Source organism: Carica papaya, chromosome 1 (assembly GCF_054855325.1).
Source record: "Carica papaya isolate Zhongbai chromosome 1, ASM5485532v1, whole genome shotgun sequence".
NCBI classification, from domain to species: Eukaryota; Viridiplantae; Streptophyta; class Magnoliopsida; order Brassicales; family Caricaceae; genus Carica; species Carica papaya.
The window spans coordinates 25,177,856-25,200,480 of NC_142309.1; the positions used below are offsets into that span (position 1 = coordinate 25,177,856).

The 22,625-nt window shown below is 34.7% G+C and overlaps 3 protein-coding genes across 17 annotated transcripts; 1 reads left to right on the forward strand and 2 right to left on the reverse strand.

Annotated features, from left to right (window-relative positions):
• Positions 1-1,812: 1,812 nt before the first annotated feature.
• On the reverse strand, positions 1,813-11,488 carry LOC110816715 (Thioredoxin superfamily protein). Of its 3 annotated transcripts, XR_002540072.2 has the most exons (4): positions 11,115-11,488; positions 10,917-11,006; positions 10,528-10,781; positions 2,721-10,421 (listed from the first exon to the last, which is right to left on the reverse strand). XR_002540072.2 is itself a non-coding variant. In XM_022045022.2 (3 exons), exons 1-3 carry the CDS (start codon positions 11,370-11,372, stop codon positions 1,941-1,943), a joined length of 426 nt encoding a protein of 141 aa, XP_021900714.2. In that variant the 5' UTR covers positions 11,373-11,484; the 3' UTR covers positions 1,813-1,940. The 3 variants fall into 3 exon arrangements, 2 of the variants coding, with proteins under 2 accessions (XP_021900714.2, XP_021900713.2); XM_022045022.2 differs by lacking the exons at positions 2,721-10,421; positions 10,528-10,781 and adding an exon at positions 1,813-2,018 and having other exon boundaries at positions 11,115-11,484; XM_022045021.2 differs by having other exon boundaries at positions 2,721-10,781.
• A 695-nt stretch (positions 11,489-12,183) lies between these two features.
• Positions 12,184-13,651, reverse strand: LOC110816784 (transmembrane emp24 domain-containing protein p24delta5-like). Its single transcript, XM_022045099.2, has 4 exons — positions 13,020-13,651; positions 12,688-12,900; positions 12,520-12,596; positions 12,184-12,389 (listed from the first exon to the last, which is right to left on the reverse strand). Exons 1-4 carry the CDS (start codon positions 13,254-13,256, stop codon positions 12,245-12,247), a joined length of 672 nt encoding a protein of 223 aa, XP_021900791.1. The 5' UTR covers positions 13,257-13,651; the 3' UTR covers positions 12,184-12,244.
• A 1,264-nt stretch (positions 13,652-14,915) lies between these two features.
• Positions 14,916-21,737, forward strand: LOC110816746 (Peptidase M20/M25/M40 family protein). Of its 13 annotated transcripts, none has more exons than XR_015821483.1 (7): positions 14,916-15,870; positions 15,964-16,101; positions 19,551-19,790; positions 19,883-20,048; positions 20,480-20,534; positions 20,853-20,926; positions 21,358-21,737. XR_015821483.1 is itself a non-coding variant. In XM_088222561.1 (4 exons), exons 1-4 carry the CDS (start codon positions 15,001-15,003, stop codon positions 19,970-19,972), a joined length of 1,338 nt encoding a protein of 445 aa, XP_088078687.1. In that variant the 5' UTR covers positions 14,916-15,000; the 3' UTR covers positions 19,973-20,236. The 13 variants fall into 13 exon arrangements, 1 of the variants encoding a protein (XP_088078687.1); XR_015821491.1 differs by having other exon boundaries at positions 21,477-21,737; XR_015821486.1 differs by having other exon boundaries at positions 20,861-20,926.
• The last annotated feature ends 888 nt before the right edge of the window (positions 21,738-22,625 follow it).

Genomic DNA, 22,625 nt, shown 5'->3' on the forward strand with positions numbered 1-22,625 from the left:
CAATGAAAATGACAATGAACCCTAGATATAACTTTCTTTAATGGATGAGGAAAGAAGGCAAATAATTTAAAGTAAACCTCTTTCGATTGGAAATCTAATTTACAGTTTAATATTAATCTTAGACAATGTAAATATACACTTCAATTGATACAAATAACGACACAAGTAGGGGTTCTGATAATAAATCAAACGTGTATATGTATGTATGTACACACATCACAAACACATAGATGTATCTAATCAAATCGAGTAGTATAGACAAATGTTAGATACAAAATCTATATGAAACTTTAATCATTAAGCAAAAGGTTTGTTTAATTAATTAACTATTATCATTAATTATATTATTAGGGTACTGTTATTTTCCAACTTAACCTAAAATCCACTCAGAACTAAAGAGAAATTTGAAAAGCATTAAGTGGGATCATACTATAGCTCGAGAATAATCATATAATAATAAGAGACTTGCGTATAGAACATAGAAGACAATGTGCGAGATATAATTAAAGAGAAGAGAAGATGTATCTTCTTGCTCTAAAGCATGAGGCAATCTAAAGTGGGGGAAATTTTCTTTATGATCATCTATAATAATTTAGTTTCTTTCCTACTCAAAGAAAAAAAGAAACCAGTGTAAAAAGGTGCTTTTCTCTTCATAAAGAAAATGAGGAATTTCAAAAAACTAATCTCAACAAGGCGTGCCCGGCACGTTGGGGTTCCTTGCATTAATCAGTCACATTCCATATTCAGATCATAAAGAATGTGGGGAGCAAATAGTAAACCAAAATTTTGACCAAATATAATTGTGTGTGTGTGTGTGTGTGTGTGTGTGTGTGTCAATTAAAGGATATCAATTCTTCTGAATTGAAATCCAATTCCAAATATGGAAGCACTTTAGCCTCTCACTAACGGAAGCTTTTTTACAGGGGTAGGGTTGATAGAGAGATTCCTACGTCAATTTGATTCCAGTGTCAATCTTAACAAAATGCAGATAATGTAGTGATGGAGATTCAAAATTGGTATTTTCAAGAAAGTTTAGTTGAAAAGTAAGTTGCATTCTCTAGAGATTAAATATAAAGGAAAAAAGAATCAAGCTCTCTTTCACGTAGGTGATGGGGCCTAGAATCAATCAATTGGATTCATAACTTTTGACGAACCTCACTTTTCTAAATTAATGCAGGCAGACCTTATATGTGCTAATTTAAGAAAGAAGACAAAAATCACATCAAGTAGTGGTCTACTAATCTCACAACTCATGAATCATTTAACTAAAAGTCACCAAAGCAGGAACAAAATAGAGCTAAGAAAAGCCAGGCTTATCTGAATCACTCGGCAGTGTCAGGTTGGCATGACCACCTTTTTCGTCTCACTTCTTTTGCCCAAGTAAATACATTTACTACCATCAAACCAAAAACAAGTATTAGTAAACAGATGATAAACACGGATAAACTTAGCCATGCATAACATAAAGGAAAAAGGAGTTGATGGACATGGAACCAAAGCAACCCGAGCACAAGTTCTTGTCAATATCCTTTAAACTAATGGACTGGTCAAAGGCAGCAAATGCGTTATGTGTGTGAATATAACATGCCAGCACATAGATCTTCACTTTTTATACAGTGTAAATTGCACTGCATTTGACCCACACAAAATGGAGGAAAGAAACAAAGACAGAGAAGAAATTAAAGGACGCAGAGAGAATAAGTAGTTTTGATGCAACTTAAATTGATTTCAATTTGAATATTACTTTTTTCTTTTCTGCTGGCAAACAAATTATGTTGCAGAAAATGAACTGAAAAGTAAAATGCCTTAGTATATCAAAATTGAAAATTTCTCATAAGATTTACTTGACTATTGCCATATACAATAGAAGATCTCTTCTTGACAAATATATATTGTTTTCCAAATAACACATCTAGAATTATTTAGTCATGAAAGGCTCATTATTGTCTCAAAGCAGCCGCTATCTTCTTTTGTATGAGCTCTACTCCAAGACGAGGAGATAATCTAGGGAGAGTTTCCTGAGAACAAAAAAAGAGAAAAATATATCACTCAAAATCATAATCAAATTGATAAATAGGAAATCACATTCAACATGAAAATTATTCAGGCCCTACTTCATGAGTACTTCCACTTGGCTCTATCACATTTACAAGTGGACAAGAAGGGTCCAGCGGTTTGCTGCTTAACAAAAGCTTCAACAATTATTGCTAGTATATTTGATATCCCATCATTTGTGTCATAAGATAGCTTTCTGGTTTGACAAGTCAACAAGTTTACAATAAGTAAATTAACCGACCAGATCACTTTGTCCTTGTGGTCATGTTCTGGCCTCACTGCAGGGGATGCTCAGGTTGAAGCCCAGAATGGGCCTTTACATTATCAAGAAAAAAAAGTACAGCAAATCAGCAACCAAGATCGTTTGTTCCTCAAAAGAAAAAGCAACCAAAACTATTTAGCTCTAGAATCTTACGGCTGAAGAACATATCCAAGAGGAAATCTGACTGAAAACTAGAGAAAGTGGTTACCAGATATGATGCTAAGATTAGAAGACATAATGTTTCTTCAAAAAATCACCAAGACATGATTACAAATATATTTCAATGTCTCATATGATGTATACAACTTTATTAAGCCTATTCAAGTCAATCTCTTCAAAGTATTAATGCATTATTGCATCAAACACTATCTTGAATAAATACATCTGCATATAAAATCTCCAATTTTGTGTAATATGGCCTTCTCAATGTAAATTTGAAATGCTTCCTGCAACTCAAGGTTGATGGAAGTAATAAATACAAGGAGGTTTTGAATGATGATGGTCTGATGGAACCTTGTTGAGAGCCACAGGCCTGTGCTATGCTTGGTGCAGTACTGTTTGAGACACAGCTAGAAGCTCATTTGCTTTAATTGCATTGCCAGTTTGGAAGCTAAGAGAATTCCCATATGACAAGTTCTTTACAGTTTCAGACTGCTTCCTAAGAAATTCCTTATACATTCCCAGAAGTATGCCATGAGTTGTGTTTTTTTTATAGAAAAAGGAGTATTAATAAGAAGAGAAAGAGATAATTAGATATTGGGAGAATAATATATCCCCCTAAGACCTTCATATAGAAGATCTGAAAAAAAAAAGAAAAAGAAAAAGAAATATTAAAAACTATATAGCATAACAAGAAATAAAAACAAAAAGAAGTAGAAGTCCTCGCACTTAGAACTATGAGGCTTTTGCATCCCAATTCCTGTGAAGCACAGGTAAAGTGACCCATAGAGTCATATGTTCCTCTAAATTCAGGCTAGTCAAAAAGTAATTGTTCCTTTTTTTTTTAAATAAACAGCGTAAAAGTAATCGTTAAAAATTCACCGATTCCTTTCAAGCCATAAAGTCCACAGCCATGCAAAAATTGCTCCTCTCCTCAGGGGTTTAGCCACCTTCAAATCCCCTCTCCACATAACTAAGCGTTCCACTGAAGGGTGAATAACCCATGAAAAACCCAACAAGTCGAAGAATCACAAGCAACAACTTCCTCTATTGGAGAGAGTGTGGCCCATAATACAAGAGTAAAGGATATAACTGGACAAATTTTAACCTTCTGAATGGGTGGTTTTCTATTCCATCAAAAACCATTTATTTAAGCTCTTTCTTAACACCCAATAAGATGGAGAGGGGAATGGAAGCGCTGGCTTTTCCTCTGCCTCTGCTCAAGCTCAACCTTCAGAAGCTTTAAGTTCCCAGATAGACCCTGCAATCACCGATTAATGCCCAGCACCCTTATACAGGTATGGAGTAGATCAGCTAGAGATAATGACGAAGTGATTGACAAGCAACTTTGAGGAAAAGACCTAGGCGTACAAGTGACCTGAAAACCACTTCAAAACCCATAATCATGTTGAGTGCCAGATAACTGGCAGCTGGCTGAGGTAAAACACTATTTTGTGATCCTGCCTTGCGAGTACATCAAGGTTTCAAGAGAACAGTAATTGATACTATTATAATGCACATGTCTTTTGACATCTAAGTACCCAATGAACTCAAGAACAACTAAAAAGCCTGCATTTGGGAAAGGACACACGGTTGCGCAATACTGAAGAATGAACCAATTTCTAGTCCAGAGGTGGCGTGAGAGAAAGAACCTTGACGACCTAATCTGAATTTAAGGGATGAATTGAAGATGCCTACACCAAATGCACTTGTCCTCAAAATATAAACTTAAGAAATTGGCTACAGTCTATTGCTGTAAGGGAAAGGGGGAAACTTATCAAGAAGAACGTAGCAGCTTAAGACATAAAAAGATTGAGACAAGCATTTTCAAGAATGATGTGTTGTGTATATTATTGAGTAATGTGACCTTATATATACAAATAGGATAAGAAAGGAAATGATAATCAAATACATATGATGTGTTTTACCACAATGTTCTTTAACTTAATTCAGCTTAATTATTTACACATTAAGTACATTTTTTAACACTCCCTCAAACTGAGGAATAGACATTATCTATTCCCACCTCGACAATGGTAATTTGGCATAATAGTATATTCAAATTTTTGGTCAATATGTCTGCAAGTTATGAGTTGGCAGGCATATACATTGTACATATCAGGCCACTATTTAACTTCTCTTTAATGAAATGTCCATCAACTTCAATGTATTTTGTTTTACTGTGCTATATTAATTGTGAGCAATATTTAAAGTCAACATGTTTATGTGTTTGAACCTGTTTCAGTTTAGAACCCAGATTCTTCCTCCTTAAGTACACCTGAATAAATTTCGAGTCCTATATGGTTTCTTGATAGATTGATTTTCTAGTGGGTTTCGATGGACTTCTTGTGGCGGTGTAAGTGGAGCTTAGATAAGTGGTAAGGATGGAAAGTTGAGTTCAAACAAAAATCAGTATCCTTATCTTCAAATATAGGCTCCAGCAGAAGATAAGGTTAGGAAGAATAAAAATGTCTCAACAAATGTAACATGCACAAATATATAGAATTTTTGCGTTGGTAGATGGTAGTAGTTGTACCCCCATCCAGAAGATAAGTACCCCACAAAAATGCACCTTAAGGCTCCAAGATCAAGTTTCTTCTCAAATATTCTTGGGACTAGACAGTTGTGTCCCTAATTCTGGGTAGAATTTTGAGAATGTTTTCACAGGACTTTCAAAATCCAAAATTCTTTAGGGTGATCAGTTTACAATATAGATGTCAGGAAGAACTGCTTCCCCTTAGTATATTTTGGGACATTATCCTGATATAGGAAAGGTCGTGTAGTAGCAAGAAGGTCACCATTTTTTTATTTTGTCACTCCCTTTCATTATGGAGTGTGGACACATGAAAATTCATGAATAATCCCTTCATGGTAAAAGAATGATGAAAATGTTTGATTGAAAAAAAATCTTTGCACTATCAGTTCGAAATCTTTAATGTGGGTTTCAAATTGAGTTTTTATCATATTACAAAATTGAAGTATTATATGACTCGCATCAGATTTTAATTTAAGTAGGAGAAATCATATGAGTTTTGTGCAATCATCAACAAAAGACACAAACTATCGAGTTCTATAAATATTAAAAATTTAGGATAGTCTCCAATTATCACTATGAATTATTGAAAACATAACTATACTTCTTTTGTTACTACTAGAAAATGTTACACGTTTATATTTAGTAAATTCAGATATATTGCAATGCAAATTTCTATTAAAAAAATCTTTAATTAAAAAATGAAACATAAGCTTCAAAGTTGAACAAGATGAGTGTCGGAGTCGTTTGTAGTAGAGTAAAAACTTGTTGATGGAGTCTGTAGTGATGATGGAGAGAGATAACCCAGTTGCATCCAACTAATACAATTTGTTTCCAACTCCGACACTCATCTTGTTCAACTTTGAAGATTATGTTTCATTTTTAAATTAAAGATTTTTTTAATAGAAATTTGCATTGCAATATATCCGAATGTACTAAATATAAGCATGTAACATTTTCTAATAGCAACAAAAGAAGTATAGTTATGTTTTCAATAATTCATAGTTATAATTGGAGACTCAAATTCTAATTTTGAAAGTCACAATTAGAAGGGAAAATGTTATTTTGTAATTCATGTCTTCTGATAATTTAGTGGCTAAAATTAGGGACATGTAACACACTCTCGAGAATCAGATTATGACTAATCTTAATGTTACCTTTTCCTGCAATGGTGTTTAAAGAACCATCAGGAATGACAATTTTTCTACTACTTGGACATGAAACATATGTGTGGAGATATTTTAAAGAGTTACTCATATAATTAGTGACCCCTGAGTATATAATCATTGACTGTTTAAATGGTTTGTATGAGGTATTTAAACTCTGTGAGAGAGAAAATGTACCTGTGCGTGCCAACAAATTTATACCTATGGTTTTTCAAGTTCCTCAAGCCTGCTTCTTTAGCATTCATTTAACTTTGAATTTACTAAGATCAATGGTTCTTTCCTCCTCCTCCTGGCTGACTACATGAACTTGTCCATATTTTGTGGGTTATTTTATACCTCACTCCTTGCTTGAGGTAGTGGACTTCTTATGGAGTTTCTAGCATTTCTCCGTGGTGTGTCTTTGACTTCTTGCAAAAGGTACACCACATATTATCTTCGTCCTCTCCTCCTATTGCTAGTGTGTCAATCTAACTCAGTTCCTTCACCGGTTGGAGTGATTTGGAACCGTTGAATAATGACCGCGCTCTTAATGGAGCGAGGTTTTCGGCATAACTCCTCTCCTGCTTTCTTTTCCAACTCATTTAGCGAAAGCATGTCTTCTTTTCCCAATATTTGAATCCTTACCTGGTCAAATTCTGCATTGAAACCCCCCATTAATTAATCGACTCTAACTTTTCCAACAAACTTCTTCAAGGCTGTTGAATAATCCATAGGAAGGCAGTAGTATTGATCTAGTTTCTGCTACTAATTTTTCAGTAAATTAGCATACTTCGTCACTTATCTACTTCCATGCTTGGAAAACCAAGATTTGATTATTAGATCGTATGGCTGAATCTTTTACTTTGAAATAAGTTTCTTTAAGAGCTTCCCAAACTTCCTTAGCAGTGATAGGAACATACAAGTATTGCTTATCTTAGGTGATATTGAATCCCATAACCAAGTCATTATCATTGAATCTTCCTCATCATAGACATCAAATTGTGGGTCTCCCAGTTTAGATCCGGTGCCCAGAATATGACTGATTTTCCCTTTTTCTTTAAGAATCATCCGAAGTAGTTGTAGCCAATTCAGGTAATTCTTTGCATTCAAGCAATAGACAGCCTGAATTGCTTGAAATTTCATTGAGTTGTTGTGAATTTACCATGTTGGAATTTGCGCCAATAACTTGAGACATAACCTCCTACATGATTTAAAGTTTTCAGGGAAATTAAGGGCAATTTGATAAGACAAACTAATGGTCTGAATGTAGCTGGACAGAAGGTTGCACCCAGGACAGAATTAGTTATGGCAGCTGTACAGAGGCGTGGTTGGAGGGATGCACAGCTGGGTGGCAGGCGCACTGCTGGGTGGCAGGCACACTGCTGGAGGCATAAAGCTGGGTGCAGATGTGGCTCAGAGGCAGATGTGGCTCAGAGGCAGATGTGGCTGGGTGCAGATGTGGCTGGGTGAGTGCGCTGTTGGCTTGCTGGTGCTCATTGCTGCAGGTTGTGGTCGCTGGAGTTTTTCTGATGGCTGGCTATGAAAGCTAATCCCATTTAGGATTTTTGTGTTTTTCTTATTTTGACAATGAAGGTTGATTAGGGTTTGTAAAAAAATTACGGTATTTTTCTTAAAATTCTGATACCATGTCAAGAATGATATGTCAGGTATATTATTAAATAATATTAATGTTATATATACAAGTTCTCCACAACAAGAAAGGAAACCAACAATTAATTACATAGGACGGATTTTACCATAATGTCTTTTAGCATAATTCACCTTAATTATTTACATGTAAAGTACATTATTTAACAGACATATCACTTGAGCTTAAACTCCAATTATAAGCTTCACAATCAACGGGTAAAAATCAAGGATGGATACAACAAATGTTGAGTTCTTGCTCATATCAAAGAGATTATACTTCACAGAATACTCCTAGGGAGCAAGAGGAGGTCCACAAGAATCATATAGTAGTTTTAGGCATACGTAGTTTTTCTTATGGAGCCATTCTTGTGATTTTGAATTTTTTCCTTCATCCTCTATATGCAGGAAAAACAAGGATTAAGTTCTATGCTAGTAAAAAACACTAATTGGGAGGAAGACTTTTAATGCTGAAAATTCTATAAGTAACTCCATTGAAGGGGGCACAGTACTGAAGCATGCTAAATTTGGCATGTATGGTACTCTCCACTGATGTACCCTCTCTCTTTCTTTTACTTTTTCTTTAACCTGTATGTGTTGAAGGATTCTTACTTCATAGCTAGAGCTATACTATCACCCCATAAACAAAATAGGTAACAGATTGTCTATCAAATGATCTTTTACAGGTCAATGTGCATATTCCACATGCTCAAGGATCTTAGTTTTTACTTCCTACACCATTGATAGCGAGGTATTTTCTTCAAATTCTTACTTCACTTCGAATAAGTTTTGCCCAAGACCCTATCAAAATGCCAATTCAACAATTTAGTAAGTTATAGAGCAGCACGAGATTAAACAAACTCCTCCTTAACCAGAAATCGATCAAAACCCAACGGATCAAACACGTTCCCTCCTAGTATGTTGCAAGAATGCTAATACTGGATCCACTGAAACTGTTTTACTTTACTTTGCACTCAATTTATTTATTTTTTTTTTAAATAAAAGAAGAGAATATATATTAATGTGAGGTGCTAAGGGAGCACCACCCATTTACAAAAAATTTACATGTCAATTAGCATATCTACAATAGAACCAAGATTTTCAAAATATTCTAAATTATGTTCTAAAACAGTAGAGGCAAAATAATGAAACCATTTATTTTTTATATTATTAAAATCTTGTTCAAGCCCCTCAAAAGCCCTGTTGTTTCTCTCCTTCCAAATAACCCAGAAAATAGTAAGAGTGATTAACCTATGCGCTTTGTTACCACTCAAATCTTCCCATACTAGAAGTTTGGAATAAACAGAATCTGCCATTACCCAAGAGATCCCCAAAAGCCCGAGTATCATACTTCAGAATTTGTGAGATGTTTGACATTTCAAAAGTAAATGATTACATGATTCAAGAGATCTCTTACATAAGAAACACCTGTTGAAAATAGTATGCCCTCTTTTCATCAAATTGTCAATTGTCAAGATTTTCCCTTTTGCAGCTTCCCAGGCAAAAAAAGCAATTCTTGGAGGGGTACCCGATTTCCAAATGATTTTTGAGAGAAAATGATATTTTTCGTTAAAGTTATGACCGGACAGAAAAGAGTAGAGAGAGCTGACACTAAAGCAGATCCTCACAAATTTTAGTTGCATGTAATTTAAAATTGTTGATGTGAACTCTCATCTCACTAAAGTTCAACATCTTTTAGATGCAGAAGTTGTCATATCCGAATGATCTTATTATGTAAACTATTGGAAGTCTGGGACAACAACTAGTCAACAAGAGAGATTAACTTGCTAATATTTTAGAGATGGAGAAGGCAGAGAACAATCTAACCATCTGATGAAATTCTAATTTAAAATTGTTTTAGAGATGAAGAAGTCAGAAATTCTAATTCAAAATTGTAATATGAGAGTAACAGCTATTAGTTACCATTTATATCAGGTATTGCATCATTGTAAGGACTCTCAAGGAAAGGCCAAGAACAAGACTTGGACTCATCTAGAACACGCTCGTTACTGGTTCCCTTTGGATGCATCCTCACCTAGTGACACCTGTCATTTTGGAAATCCCTTTTTGTCCATTTTCTTACCTATTTTAGGGCCAAAAGGATTTTTTATAGAAGTTGATGTATTCCATGCATAAACTTCAGAGAATGTTTAAGAAAAATATGGGCTAATGACAAGGATAGATCAAGGTTTGTTTCGAGAACAACTATATTCAGCTGAAAAAGATACACCTGATAATACTACAATATTGTCAAACTAACTAAAAGTTGACCTAGATTTACATTATTTTATAAGTCGATCTTCTTTAAAATATTTTAAAGAAGAAAAGACACTACATCCACTACATGATTTGCACAAGTGTTGTGCTAAATAGATTTTTCCTGCAGATGACCTTCCAAATAAATAGAGTTGCAATAATCTGTAATGGGGTGATTGATAAAATACTGCAACGATAGCTAAAATAATCAATCTTAAAAGAGAAAGAAAACATTGAAGGACATCTCCTACTGTCACCCAACTAAATTGTAAAACATTAACCTTTTGTTTCTGTCTAACAAAAAATATAGGATATCAAGAGAAACTGGCCCTCTCATTTAGAACATTATTGCCTGCCATAATATCTGCAAGGTATAAAACCACAAAGAAAAAAAAGGAAAATTTAACAAGATTTTAAAATGAAACCTCTCAAAGCTTTTTGCCACTTAGATATAACATATTTAGGTTCACCTATCATCTCACTCCCCAATGAGTTCTTTTAGTATAATGATAACTATTCAATCTCGCTATGCTTTCAATAAATTCTTGCTTCAACACTATTGGAAGATATGTTCTTCTTCCCCCTCGATGAATGTAATTCCAAGGTATTTAATGGCAAAGTTACGGACTGAAAATCAACCAAGGTAATTTAATGGCAAAGTTGCAGACTGAAAATCAACCAAGGGAGTCTTCCTAAAATGTGGATTTCTGAACTGCAATACTTCCTAACATTAAAGAAATTCCCATTAAAAACAATAATCAAGCACGACACAATTAGACAAAAAGCTTAAAACAACCATCACAAAAAAGAAAAAAAACAAGAAAACAAAACAGAGGAAGGCAAGCCGAATAACACAAACCTCAGTGCCATCAGAAAGTACTCTTGCCAAAACCGGTATCTCATACTGGTAAGCTTTTTCCCACTCTGGATTGCTGGTAATATCCCTCACCTAGAAAAACCCAAGCAAATCCATTTCAATTTATACATACTCGCACACATGCATACATAAATACATTTAAATACATAGAAGGATAAAGAAATATAGAGATATACTTGCCTGCAAATCGACATCGTGGAGGGAATCAGGACCAGAGAGCAAGAAGGCGGCCTGGAGCTTTTCCTTGAGGCCGTCACACAAACAGCAACCGGGTTTCGAGTAAAGGACGAGCTTCCTAGTTTTAGATGTTGGCGAGGAAGAAGAAGAGAAAAATGAAGAATAAGCCGTAGTAGTGAACTTCCACTTGGGCTTTGGTCTTGTAAGTAAAGCCATTGACGATGGCATCGCTGCTATTGCTGCCGCTGCTGCAATCGCCATCCTTCCAAAACCCGATAGCAGGAAGTCGGGTCGGGCCCTTTTTGTGCCGTAAACTAACGGTACTGCAAGATTGACCTTAGTTTTAGTTGGCGTTAACTCTTTGTTTTTCTTGAGCCGTGGCCTAAATGGGCTGATTGTATCTCATAGGCGACGAAGATAATCTTTTTAAAAATTATTAATTACATGTAAATTTCAAACATAATCATATTTTATGTATGCATGTATGATTTAATAGATATTTCAAATCATTAATATATAATAAACTAATTAGGTAATTAATATAAAGGTACAATTTCTTTTTTAATTAACTTACATTTGAGCAGAGTGTTTGAGTGTTATAATTTAATGATTTTGTTTTTATATTAATTTCAATCATAAATTTTATTTTTGAATTAAACATAATACTACAATGTTTATATTGGTAACAATTTTTATATTAAATTTTATTGAATAATATATTATAAAATTATTTTAAATATAATTATTTTTACAAAATTCGTCAATTAAATTAAAAATTAAAAATTTGGTACTAACAAAAATAATTTTAACTCTAACTTTATCTCAAAACAAAAATAACAACAAAAATAATATAATAAAGAAGAAAAAGATACACAATTTTATGTATATTTAAATTTAATTATTGATAATTATAAGATATAAGTTTAACGGGATCTCATAAAATATGAAATTTAATTATGTATAAATATTAAAAAATTTAATTTTTAATTTATTAAAAACTAAAAAATAGTTATAATTCTTAAATTATAAATAGGGTGGTATTATATAAAATATTATGATTAACAAAAGAAAATTTATGTTGAGACAAGCAGACATATATTTTTTTTTTTAACGAAGTCTATTATGAACAAAATCTAGATAAGCCTCTTCTTTACAAAGTAACGCTTCAAATGCCAGAGCTGCAAAATGGAGGCCACTATGCAAACACCGATCGACATTATACTAAACCTTGCCACTTTCCAGTTGGCTGCTTCGCTCATTTCTCTCGTTCGTAACTCTCTGTAATAATTCCATCCCAGTATTAAATATATATATATATATATATACATATACACACACACGTATACATTCATTCATGTTCAACTGTAAAAAACAAATTAAACACACAGAAAATCAATAAACAAAATACCTTAGCTTGAAATAGAGTAACCGATCATGAATTCCATTGACTAATTCTTCAAGTTTTCTCAACTGAAGCTCCACTCCCTGCAAAAAGAAAAATATCTCATACGTACTCACAGAGTTGATTATATTTTAAACTGGAAAATAAATGTGTAGTATCGAGTTAGAAGCTTGCCTCAATCTTTTCCTTTTTGGCAATGGAGGCCCAATCCTTGGCATCGACCCCAATTCTCCAGTTAAGCCCGAGACTTACGGGCGTAGTTTGTTCCCGACTGGCATCCGTCCAGAAACAAGCCATGTATTCACCAGCTTCCTGACTTGTAAATGCAAAATCTCCATAACTCACATTTTGAATTTCGTACAGACGCTTCCCGTACGGCGATGTTACCTTCACAAGACGACATCACTTTTCTCATCAAACTACACTCGCATTACGTATAATCCGTTTCTGTCCAAATAAAAAAGAGAAAAAGACTATATCATTTATGCGAGACTGATTCACCATACCCGAGCACTGATCTTGGGAACGCTTTCGGGATGATCGTCGTCGAACACGTGGTAACTACCCAAAACGACGACGTTATCTCGAATCTCCTCCGACACGCACTTGGAACCCGTACTAGGAATCGTCAACCATAAAGCTTCTGCAACGGGGACGAGATTGCTTTTATCGCTAATCGTTAAGCACAGAAATATTAGGGACAGCACCCCTACATGGAAGCCTGATAGAGAGCCTTTCACCATTGTAGAAAACTCGGCGTCGCAGGTCGTCGTGTCTGATTCTCTCCTTCTGTTTCTTTTTTTTTATTTTTATTTTTTAATTATGTTTATGCTTTATGAAATCTAGGCTCCTTAACTAAGAGCAGGAGATGTTGTCCACGCGCAACCGAGTGAGGGGTCGCTGAGATCTATATAGGCGCGTGAGAAGTAATGCGTGTTGGATTTTCGAGGAAGAGAGATTTTGTGGTCCACTTTGACGTAAGAGGTTGGAAGACCATCCAATCATATTTGGGCTGCGATGGTCAATTTAAAAAAGGCGGTGGAAATGGAAGGTTTATTCCCACGCGCCCTCGTCGCTCATACTCATCACGCACCAGGATAGCGTATAATTCCTACTGCTATAACGCAGCAGTGGTCAACGCAATTTGGAATTTATTTTAAGAGGTTCAAAAATGTGGTTTAAATTTTAATTTCATAAAATATCAATAAAATATATATTATAATTTCAAATCAATTTTATTTAACTTAAATTCTGTATTTTTAGAAAAAAAAAAATTTAATGATGAGGACGAAATAATATTGTTGTAAAAGTAAATATATGAATAATTAGTTTACTTATATATTAAATAATTATAGAATTTGAAAACTCTTTGAATTCTGATTTTATAAGCAAATAAGCGGATTTTGGTCAATGGTGATTTAAAGGTAAATGTTAGGTTCAAGGGGAAAGAATCCAATATAATAATATTGTACCAAGTTTATGAAAGCAGTTTATATATATAAATATATATATGGTTAGTAAAAAAATAGTAGCTCTCTCAAGAAGAAAAAATATATTTGTCAGAAAAATTAATAATGTAACAAAAATAGTGTAAATATAAATAATGTTATATCTTCTTGTTATTTAAATGTTATATTTTTAATTATATGTAAAATCGTATTTATAAATATTATAAATTTACGTATATAGAATATACCAATATATAAATAAAATAATACAAAATATATATATTATTATTTTATTATTATTAATAAATTAACTTAATATAAAATTTAATGTGTGCAACAAACTATCAATTTATTAGTTTCGTTTAAAAATGATTAATTATATTTAATAATCATAAATCTTAATTTATTATATTTAAATATAAAATTGTAATATGCGTAAATACTATATTTATAATTTATTATTTTATGATGAATAAAATAAAAAATAATAAAAATCGATAATATAAAAGACAATTATAGTATTAAAATTACGTGTGCGTTTTATTTATTTCTTGTTATTTTGAAAATAAATTATTTTACAATTACGTATTGATTTAGAATATTTTTCAAAAAGAGATATAAAATCGTAGTTTAAGATTAACGAAGCATTAAAATCGTATAAAAACCATACAATTTTAATTTAACTTTAAGGAAATATAATAAATAGTGTTCTCTCTCGTATCGCATACAAACAAATCTGCAACAGTAAATAACTATTTATAGATTTTGCATATGGTGATAATTTTTATTATATAAATACTCAAAAAAAATTAATAATTTAAATAATATCAAAATAAGTTGTTCATGGAGATGAAATTTTTAATTGAATCAATTTTAATTAAATTCCAGACCCGTTATTTTGAGTTGCATTGTTTGGGTTTTACAGTGAAATTCCATATTTAAAAATAAAAATATGGGCTAACAGTAGTCGTCTCTTCATAAATGACTGGATCGTAGTTGACCGAGGTGGCTCAGTCAGTCACTCAGTCTAACAAAACCCATGGCCGCCTCTCGCCGCCTGTTATACGTCCTCCTAATCTTGGCCTTCTTATTCTCGCTATTATCTGCAAAATCTCAGTCACAAGATTCCCAAGAAGAAGAAGAAGAGGATACACCTGTCACCCGCTACCAACGATACCTGAGGTTCAACACAGCCCATCCAGACCCCAACTACACCGCTCCGATCTCCTTCCTCATCGACCAAGCCCAATCCCTGGCCTTAAACGTCCGTTCTCTCGAGTTCGTCCCGGGCAAACCTGTCCTCCTCCTTACCTGGCGGGGTTCCGACCCTTCCCTCCCTTCAATTCTCTTCAACTCTCACCTCGACTCCGTCCCCGCTGAACCTGCCAAATGGCTCCACCCGCCTTTCTCCGCCTTTCGCACCCCCACTGGCGAGATTTTCGCTCGTGGAGCGCAGGACGACAAGTGTATCGGCATGCAGTACCTGGAGGCCATCCGCACCCTCAAGTCCAGGGCATTCGCCCCCCTGCGTACGGTCCATGTGTCGTACGTCCCCGATGAGGAGATTGGCGGCTTTCACGGGATGGAGAAGTTCGCGGATTCCCAGGAGTTCCGGGAGCTGAATGTTGGGTTCGTGATGGACGAAGGCCAGGCTTCTCCCGGCGACGAGTTCAGGGTCTTCTACGCGGACAGGACCCCATGGGGGCTTGTGCTTAAAGCCACTGGTACCCCCGGGCATGGGTCCAGGATGTATGATAACGGAGCCATGGAGAATTTGATGAAGAGCATTGAGTTGGTTACGAAGTTCAGAGACACTCATTTCGATGTGGTGAAGGCTGGGCAGGCCGCTAATTCGGAGGTCATCTCGGTTAATCCCGTATATCTGAAAGCCGGGATCCCCTCCTCCACTGTCAGTAACTTGAATTGCATTTTGGGAAATGTTTAGATATAACCTTGTTATGTGTGTTTGAGTTCGTCATCTATGGTTGATTGTGCTGTACAGGAATTTGTGATGAACATGCAGCCTTCAGAGGCAGAAGCTGGTTTTGATGTCAGATTGCCACCTACTGCGGATCCTGACGTTTTGAAGAAAAGAATTGCAGAAGAATGGGCTCCGGCCACTAGGAACATGACATACACGGTACTTGATGACGCTCTTTTAGCTTTGCTAATATGAGTGTTCTTTTTCTTCTGGATACATGCTTGGTTATTCTAATCTGTGGACGTAGGTTAATACTCTGTGATCATGTTAACGGACTGTTGATAACATCGAATATTCTACTTATTTATAAAGTTTTTCCGCATTACTTCACTAAGGATTAGTTTTAGACGTGTAATGCTCCAAAACTATTAACGGTGGAAGTTGATTCTGTTTGTTCTTCGGAGCTTTATTGCTTGGAAGATAGCCGCAGTTTTAGATATAAGTTAATTGAAAACACAATACTTTCTGAAGCTCATGACAGTTGGATGGAGGAAAATTGAGAATCTCCTCTCTCTCTCTCTCTCTCTCTCTCTCTCTCTCTCTCTCTAAGTTGCCATGTTAGTTAAGGTTATGCTTGGAATAAATGGACAATGGAGTTCGTTTTATTTCTATTTGTAAATGGATTTCAATATCCAGAATAAACCATGAACTTCTAACATATTTTATTGAATTAATTGCATTTTTAGTCATGCACTTTTAGCATAATGGTGTTTGGGTAGTATTATTTGTATTTTGAAGTATATGTTTATGGTTTATAGTTGTTTTTCTTTTAAACCACTATAATCTGTTTCTTATTCCATCAATTTCGAAAGAATTCAAAATGTACTATATTAATTTTATTTGAAATTAAAAGTCGTATTTGGAACAACTTTTAATACAAAAATTAAGGATGTAGGATGAAAGAGAGCTTGGACATAATACTGACTTGATAACTTAATTTTTGGTTCTTGAACACAAGAACCAACTGGTAAGAGTTCTTTTGAAATTGTTCATGGTTATTACCTTCGAGCATCTATTAACCTTATCTAAACTCCTTACATTAAAATTTATGAGCCTGCTAAATTATTTGCCAAATACTTTCTTGATTTACATGTTGAGATTAGGCAAAGATTACTTTAACTAATATTGATTATAAACTTGCAATAGATGCGTATTGTAAAACTATAGAATTTCATGTAGGTGACTGAAGCATGCTTTGCATCCTCTGAACAATATCCAAAAAACAGGTTTTCAAGAAATTATATACCTAAGCTCTTGGCACTTTCCTCATTGTTTGATCTGTTGGACTTAATGTAGTTGCTTGACTTCCCCACTCATATGCATATTGATCCTCCTTTCAATGTAGAAACTTTAACACTTTATCAAGGCACTTTTGAGCCTCTCTTATATTCTGGTTGTGTTGTTTGTAGACCATTGATATGATTATTATGCAAATGTTGAGTTATTGATCTAATAATTAATATTTGAGATCTTCAATTTTTTGTTCATAATGAATTTTATCTAGATATTGTGTTTGAGTTCTCCGTTTCTTATATGAAAAAGTTAGAACATTGATGACCTAAATCACAAGTGTATTATCAACTAATATCAAGGAAGAGAAATCGAAGAAAGGAGAAAGTCTTCTCCGTTCAGTTACTGCTTTGTTGCTAGAGAAAGAGAGAAGACCCTATACATGAGGGACTGAATTTTATATCAAGGGAAAACATGAATGAATATTGAATTTCCTTCTCTACAACAAAGGTGTGCTTCTTCAATTCTTTTCTTTCCTCTGCTTATTCTTCTTCCTTTACTTCTCCATATATCAGGACAGGTTCCTGACAACTTGGTATAAGAGGCAGGTTAATACCTTGGCGGCCAGGATTTCTTCTGCTGCACCTTCCTTCTCTTTGCTCCTCTTTCCTTCTCCATTTTCTCCTCCTCCTTTTTCTATTCTAATAAACTTTAAAACACAAGTGTAGTCATGAACGTAAAATCAAAATCCCAAAAGGATATGTGGACAAAGTTCCAAATTAGATTTGGAAGAGAGCAATGCTGGTGGGATCACAAAAGCAAGGAGTTGAAGATGATGTTGCAAACGAGCTGCAGTTTTTCTCCTTCGTGTGCATCAGCTTCTCCATTGGTAAGTTCCTAAGGACAGAACTTTTATTGGAGCAGAAAGTTGCTCTATATAGGTGGGCGAACATCGACTGGACCGCAAAATCAAGGAGATGAAAATGATGTTGCCAGCGAGCTGTCATCATTTCCTGTCCATCTACATCAGTTTCACATGTCATGAGTTTCCCTTGGTGTGAACAGAAGCTCAATGAAGCACGGAAAATAGTGTGCAAATTATATAGATATCCCTTGGTGACACGTCCTCTCTTACCACGTGGAGTCGTCGTCCGTTATCTTCAAATTTACCACCAATTCTTCCTACTGAAAATTTTTCTTCTGTTGATAATGAGAAGAGTGGAGATAGTGGAATCTATGATTGTTGAGAAGCTGGATGAATTCATAGAGGAGCCAAAGTATGTTAAGAATGTTGGATAAAGGTGGCTTGATGAAAGAGCATAAGGTGCTTGTTAAAATTCCCCAACCACAATATTTTCTAGTGTTATTTGTAGCTATGTATCAGCAGCAAGGAGGTCAAGGGATGATATCACTATAGCTCCTTATGAAGCCATCAGCACCGAGCTCGTTTGAAAATTCAATTAGATTCCAGACTCTAATTGTAGATAGTGATTGTTTCTCCAAAAGCGAATTAAGTTCCGATTGAGTAGAATTTAATGCATTGGCAGTTCCGAATGGTGGTGGATCGCTTGGGGTTTTTTCTTTGTACTGTGCTTTATGGCTATACACATCCTTGATGACAAGGATGCTTTCACGGGAGGATATTGTCAAGACCCAATTAATAGTGGTAAGAGTTTGTTAAAAATAGTTAGTTAGGTTGTTTTGATTAGTTACAGCTGTAAAAGGTGGTGTTAGAATGGAGTTTTATATAGAGGAAAAACATGAATGGGTATTGAAATTCTTTCTCTACCGCAAAGCTGTGCTTCTTCACTTATTTTCTTTCTTCTCCTTGTTTGGAAAGCGTGGTTAGTTGCTTTTGCCTTGTTCTTCCTATGCTGGCTGGGTTAAAACTTCTACCATCAGATTAGTATGGACAGGAATGTATAGTCCTTTGTTTTCATATCCTATAGAATGCTTGTTTTATTTTCCTTTTGCTTTACAAGTCTGGTAACGTATACTAACGAATTTACTAACATCTGCTGCTTCCATATGATGGAACAATGAAAACCTTGCATCCTTGCAGCAAGCAGAGTACGTTTTCAACCTGTTCTCTATACCAAAATATTTCAGATCAGTAGAAGATTCTCATTTGACTTCATCAACATATATTATATCTGTTTAAATAAGTGACATGCAAATTTTGTTGCGACTGATTGTGTGGTTTTTATGCTTTATCGTTGGGTTACTGGTTGATGGCATGGTGGAACCGTGGAAGTTATGGTTGTGAGTCTCATGATTCCTGCCAGTAGCCACTAGTTTATAAGTGCTTCTTTCCTTTGTCCCATCAACAACTGAGCAATAAAAATGGAAGATGGGGCTAATTTCTCTTTGCTTGGCAGATAATTGAAAAAGGACCTATAAGAGACTATTTGGGCCGCCCAATAATGACCCCAACAAACAGTTCAAATCCATGGTGGTCTGTTTTCAAGGAAGCTATTGAAGCAGTTGGGGGAAAACTTGGAAAGCCTGAAATATTGTCTTCAACTACCGATGCACGCTACATGAGAAAGTTGGGAATTCCTGCCCTAGGCTTCTCCCCAATGACAAACACTCCCATCTTGTTGCATGATCATAATGAGGTTTGCAAAGTTTGCCAACTATCTTTGTACAACACAGCTTTCCTTGTGCTTATGCTGATTTGGTTCTTTTCTTACTTAACTATGTTCTACAGTTCCTTAAGGACACCATATACCTGAAAGGAATCAAGGTTTACGAATCTGTGATCAGTTCATTGAGTTCCTTTGCCGGAGCTTCTCATTAGATGATTTGAAGGGGGTGATTTACAGGGAGCAGATGAGATTTTTCATCACTTTCAACATCATGGCCATTTTCCATTGGTATGGTTGTGTTGTGTCCCTTGACCAATAGTTGCAGTTCTGTAATCATGTCGCAGTTGCTTTATTTTAGTTAATTTGTAGATTCCTTGTACATGGATTGCAATAAGTTAACTCTGATCAATTTGTAAGCGCTTCGTGGTGGACCCCTTTTTCAGATAATAAGATGGTCCTTGATCCTAGTTCTTCAATTGCTAATTCCCACCTTTCAGTTTTGAACTTATAGTCCTAAAGCTGTCAAAAGTTCCTTATTATAGTATATAGATTTACTAATGTAGCTGATTTGTTGGAAATCACGCGATGAGTCACATAGTTCAGCACTAAGACAAGCATACTTGGTGCTACTTGATGAATATGGTTTCTTTTTCTTTTTCTTTTTGTAAATAAATATTTATACCATGGATATGATAGAATTCGAGTTTTTGATTATTCAGGTTGGAAATTGTGACTGATAGAATTTATTTTTGCTACATGGCTTGATTTATGAAGGTAGGCCTCACGATCTACCAGATTTGGGTTCATTATTGTATGATGCATGTTTCTCAAAAAAAAAGAAAGAAAAATTACTGCTGATATTGCAAAACTTAATTTTGGATCGTGAATTTTACAAGTGTACTATGGAAATTCTTTCTGTTGCTGTTAGAATCACACCTGACATACCGAAAATAACTTTGCTTCCGTAATTCTGAAAGAACAATAAGAGATCCCTTTATATAGGCCTTTAGGCAATTCAGTACATGGGCTACGACCTCATTTACTCTTTTATGCCATATTGTAGACTGCTTCTGATTCTGAATTTGTGCCAAGTTGGACAGTGTTAATCAGGATTTTCGACGTACAAAAGCAATCTTACTGTGGAGCAATCTGGCTGCATTTACCTAGTAAGTAATCATGACTAATACACACTGTATTCTCTGCTGCGCCAGTCCAGTTATACCATAATTATATCAATTTCATATGGAAGTATATATGTATGTATACTACTACAGGTTTTACAGCTTGCCGATGTTCAGCAAGATAAAACTAGAATTTTCCTTTCTGTCTCTCTTCGAGTGCTTAGAATTAGTGTTGGACAACCAGTGAGAAAATAATTATCACCTGAGTTAGAAGTTCATTTTTAATCGAATGTTTCACACAGGAACTATAATTAACTGAGTCATTGAAGGGTTAAATCTTAGTGGAGTTTGGTAACTAAATTCTCATTTAGAGAAGGAGAATTGAGTTGCACCCCATTGATAATGAACTGTTCTTTTTCCTCCTGATTTCTTGGGTCTATTTTTGTTCTTTTTATATTTTTTATTCTCTTTTATAGGCGGGATATGAGATATTTGCATACATAGAGTGGTTCAAATTTCATTTTATTTAAAAGGGAAGAGGTAGACTATTCACTAGTTGGATATTCCATGTCCGTGCACGTCTGTGTCCATGCAGATTTGAAGAGGTGGATTTATGAAACAGTCTTAAATGTTATACATGATCAGCTCAAAGTAGTGCACACAGGGAGCGCCCCCGTGCATGCCTTGATTTATATTGTTATCCATTAGTAGTATCTCTCTCTCTCTCTCTCTCATTATCTCTCTATATCTATCTATCTATCTATCTATATGTATGTATATGCATATATTATACATCCTGTGTAATTTATCTTAATTTTACAATATTTAATGATAAATAGTATTTCTTTTTTTTTTAGTACTTTAAAAATACAGTTAAAACAAAAACTGGTTGAAGTTTTAATTTGTTGCAAGTTTCTCAATTAAAGAAATTTAAATATCTTAGAATATCTCTTTAGTCCAGGAATATATTAAGTTAGCTGAAACTGAATTCAATTCGATTAAGTTTTACTATCATACTAATGAATTTAAGTTCCTAGTATCATTGAATCTAATATTATAGGTCGGTCATTATAGCTGAAGATATACCTGCAAAGTGAAGATGTTTTCAGTGAGAATTAAACTAATGACTTCTAGGTAGAAAATTAAGTTCTTAGTTACTAAACGATCATGTTGTTGGTTCTTAGTTCAGAGTACTTGTTCACGAAGCAGAAATACGAGATTGCTGCTAGCTGTGTGTAGTATATATGTATATATATTGTTTTTTCTGCACGCACTGCATAACACACATATATAAATTTTATCCTCAAAATTAAGTTGGCTGCTATTTCGTGATATGGGGATTTATTGGATACAGAGTTTGAGAAGGAGAGGAGTAGAATAGAAATGATAAAAAATTAAATAAATTTAAAATCATTTTTCTCCTTAGTTACGTCATCTTGCCAACTCTCATAAATTTTGTGCCTTCTTTCCCATGATGTTCTGGCTTAGTTTATCATATTGCACAACAATATTTACACAGATTATATGTTTGAAGATTGATTTTTCTGAAGAATATACCCATACTGTATGCATAAGCGTATATATGGCAATGGCAAGTTAATGAGTATGCAGGAAGCAACTTGCTGCAGAACAAACTTTTTCAACACTTCGACGGAGAAGTCAAAAGGAAAAAGAAAACCATGTGGGAGGTAAGTTAGAATTAGAAGTAAAGAAAGAAAAATAATTATTCATGAAGAGTTATTTC

Coding starts and splice junctions, on each gene's coding strand:
- LOC110816715 (XM_022045021.2), bottom strand. CDS start 11,372: ATGGCGATTGCAGCAGCGGCAGCAATAGCAGCGATGCCATCGTCAATG. Junction 11,007..11,114: donor TCCACGATGTCGATTTGCAG/GCAAGTATATCT, acceptor GGGTTTTTCTAG/GTGAGGGATATTACCAGCAA. Junction 10,782..10,916: donor TACTTTCTGATGGCACTGAG/GTTTGTGTTATT, acceptor CTTTAATGTTAG/GAAGTATTGCAGTTCAGAAA.
- LOC110816784 (XM_022045099.2), bottom strand. CDS start 13,256: ATGGTGAAAGGCTCTCTATCAGGCTTCCATGTAGGGGTGCTGTCCCTA. Junction 12,901..13,019: donor TTCCCAAGATCAGTGCTCGG/GTATGGTGAATC, acceptor CGTCTTGTGAAG/GTAACATCGCCGTACGGGAA. Junction 12,597..12,687: donor CCAAAAAGGAAAAGATTGAG/GCAAGCTTCTAA, acceptor TTCTTTTTGCAG/GGAGTGGAGCTTCAGTTGAG.
- LOC110816746 (XM_088222561.1), top strand. CDS start 15,001: ATGGCCGCCTCTCGCCGCCTGTTATACGTCCTCCTAATCTTGGCCTTC. Junction 16,102..19,550: donor CTAGGAACATGACATACACG/GTACTTGATGAC, acceptor TTTGCTTGGCAG/ATAATTGAAAAAGGACCTAT. Junction 19,791..19,882: donor TGTTGCATGATCATAATGAG/GTTTGCAAAGTT, acceptor TATGTTCTACAG/TTCCTTAAGGACACCATATA.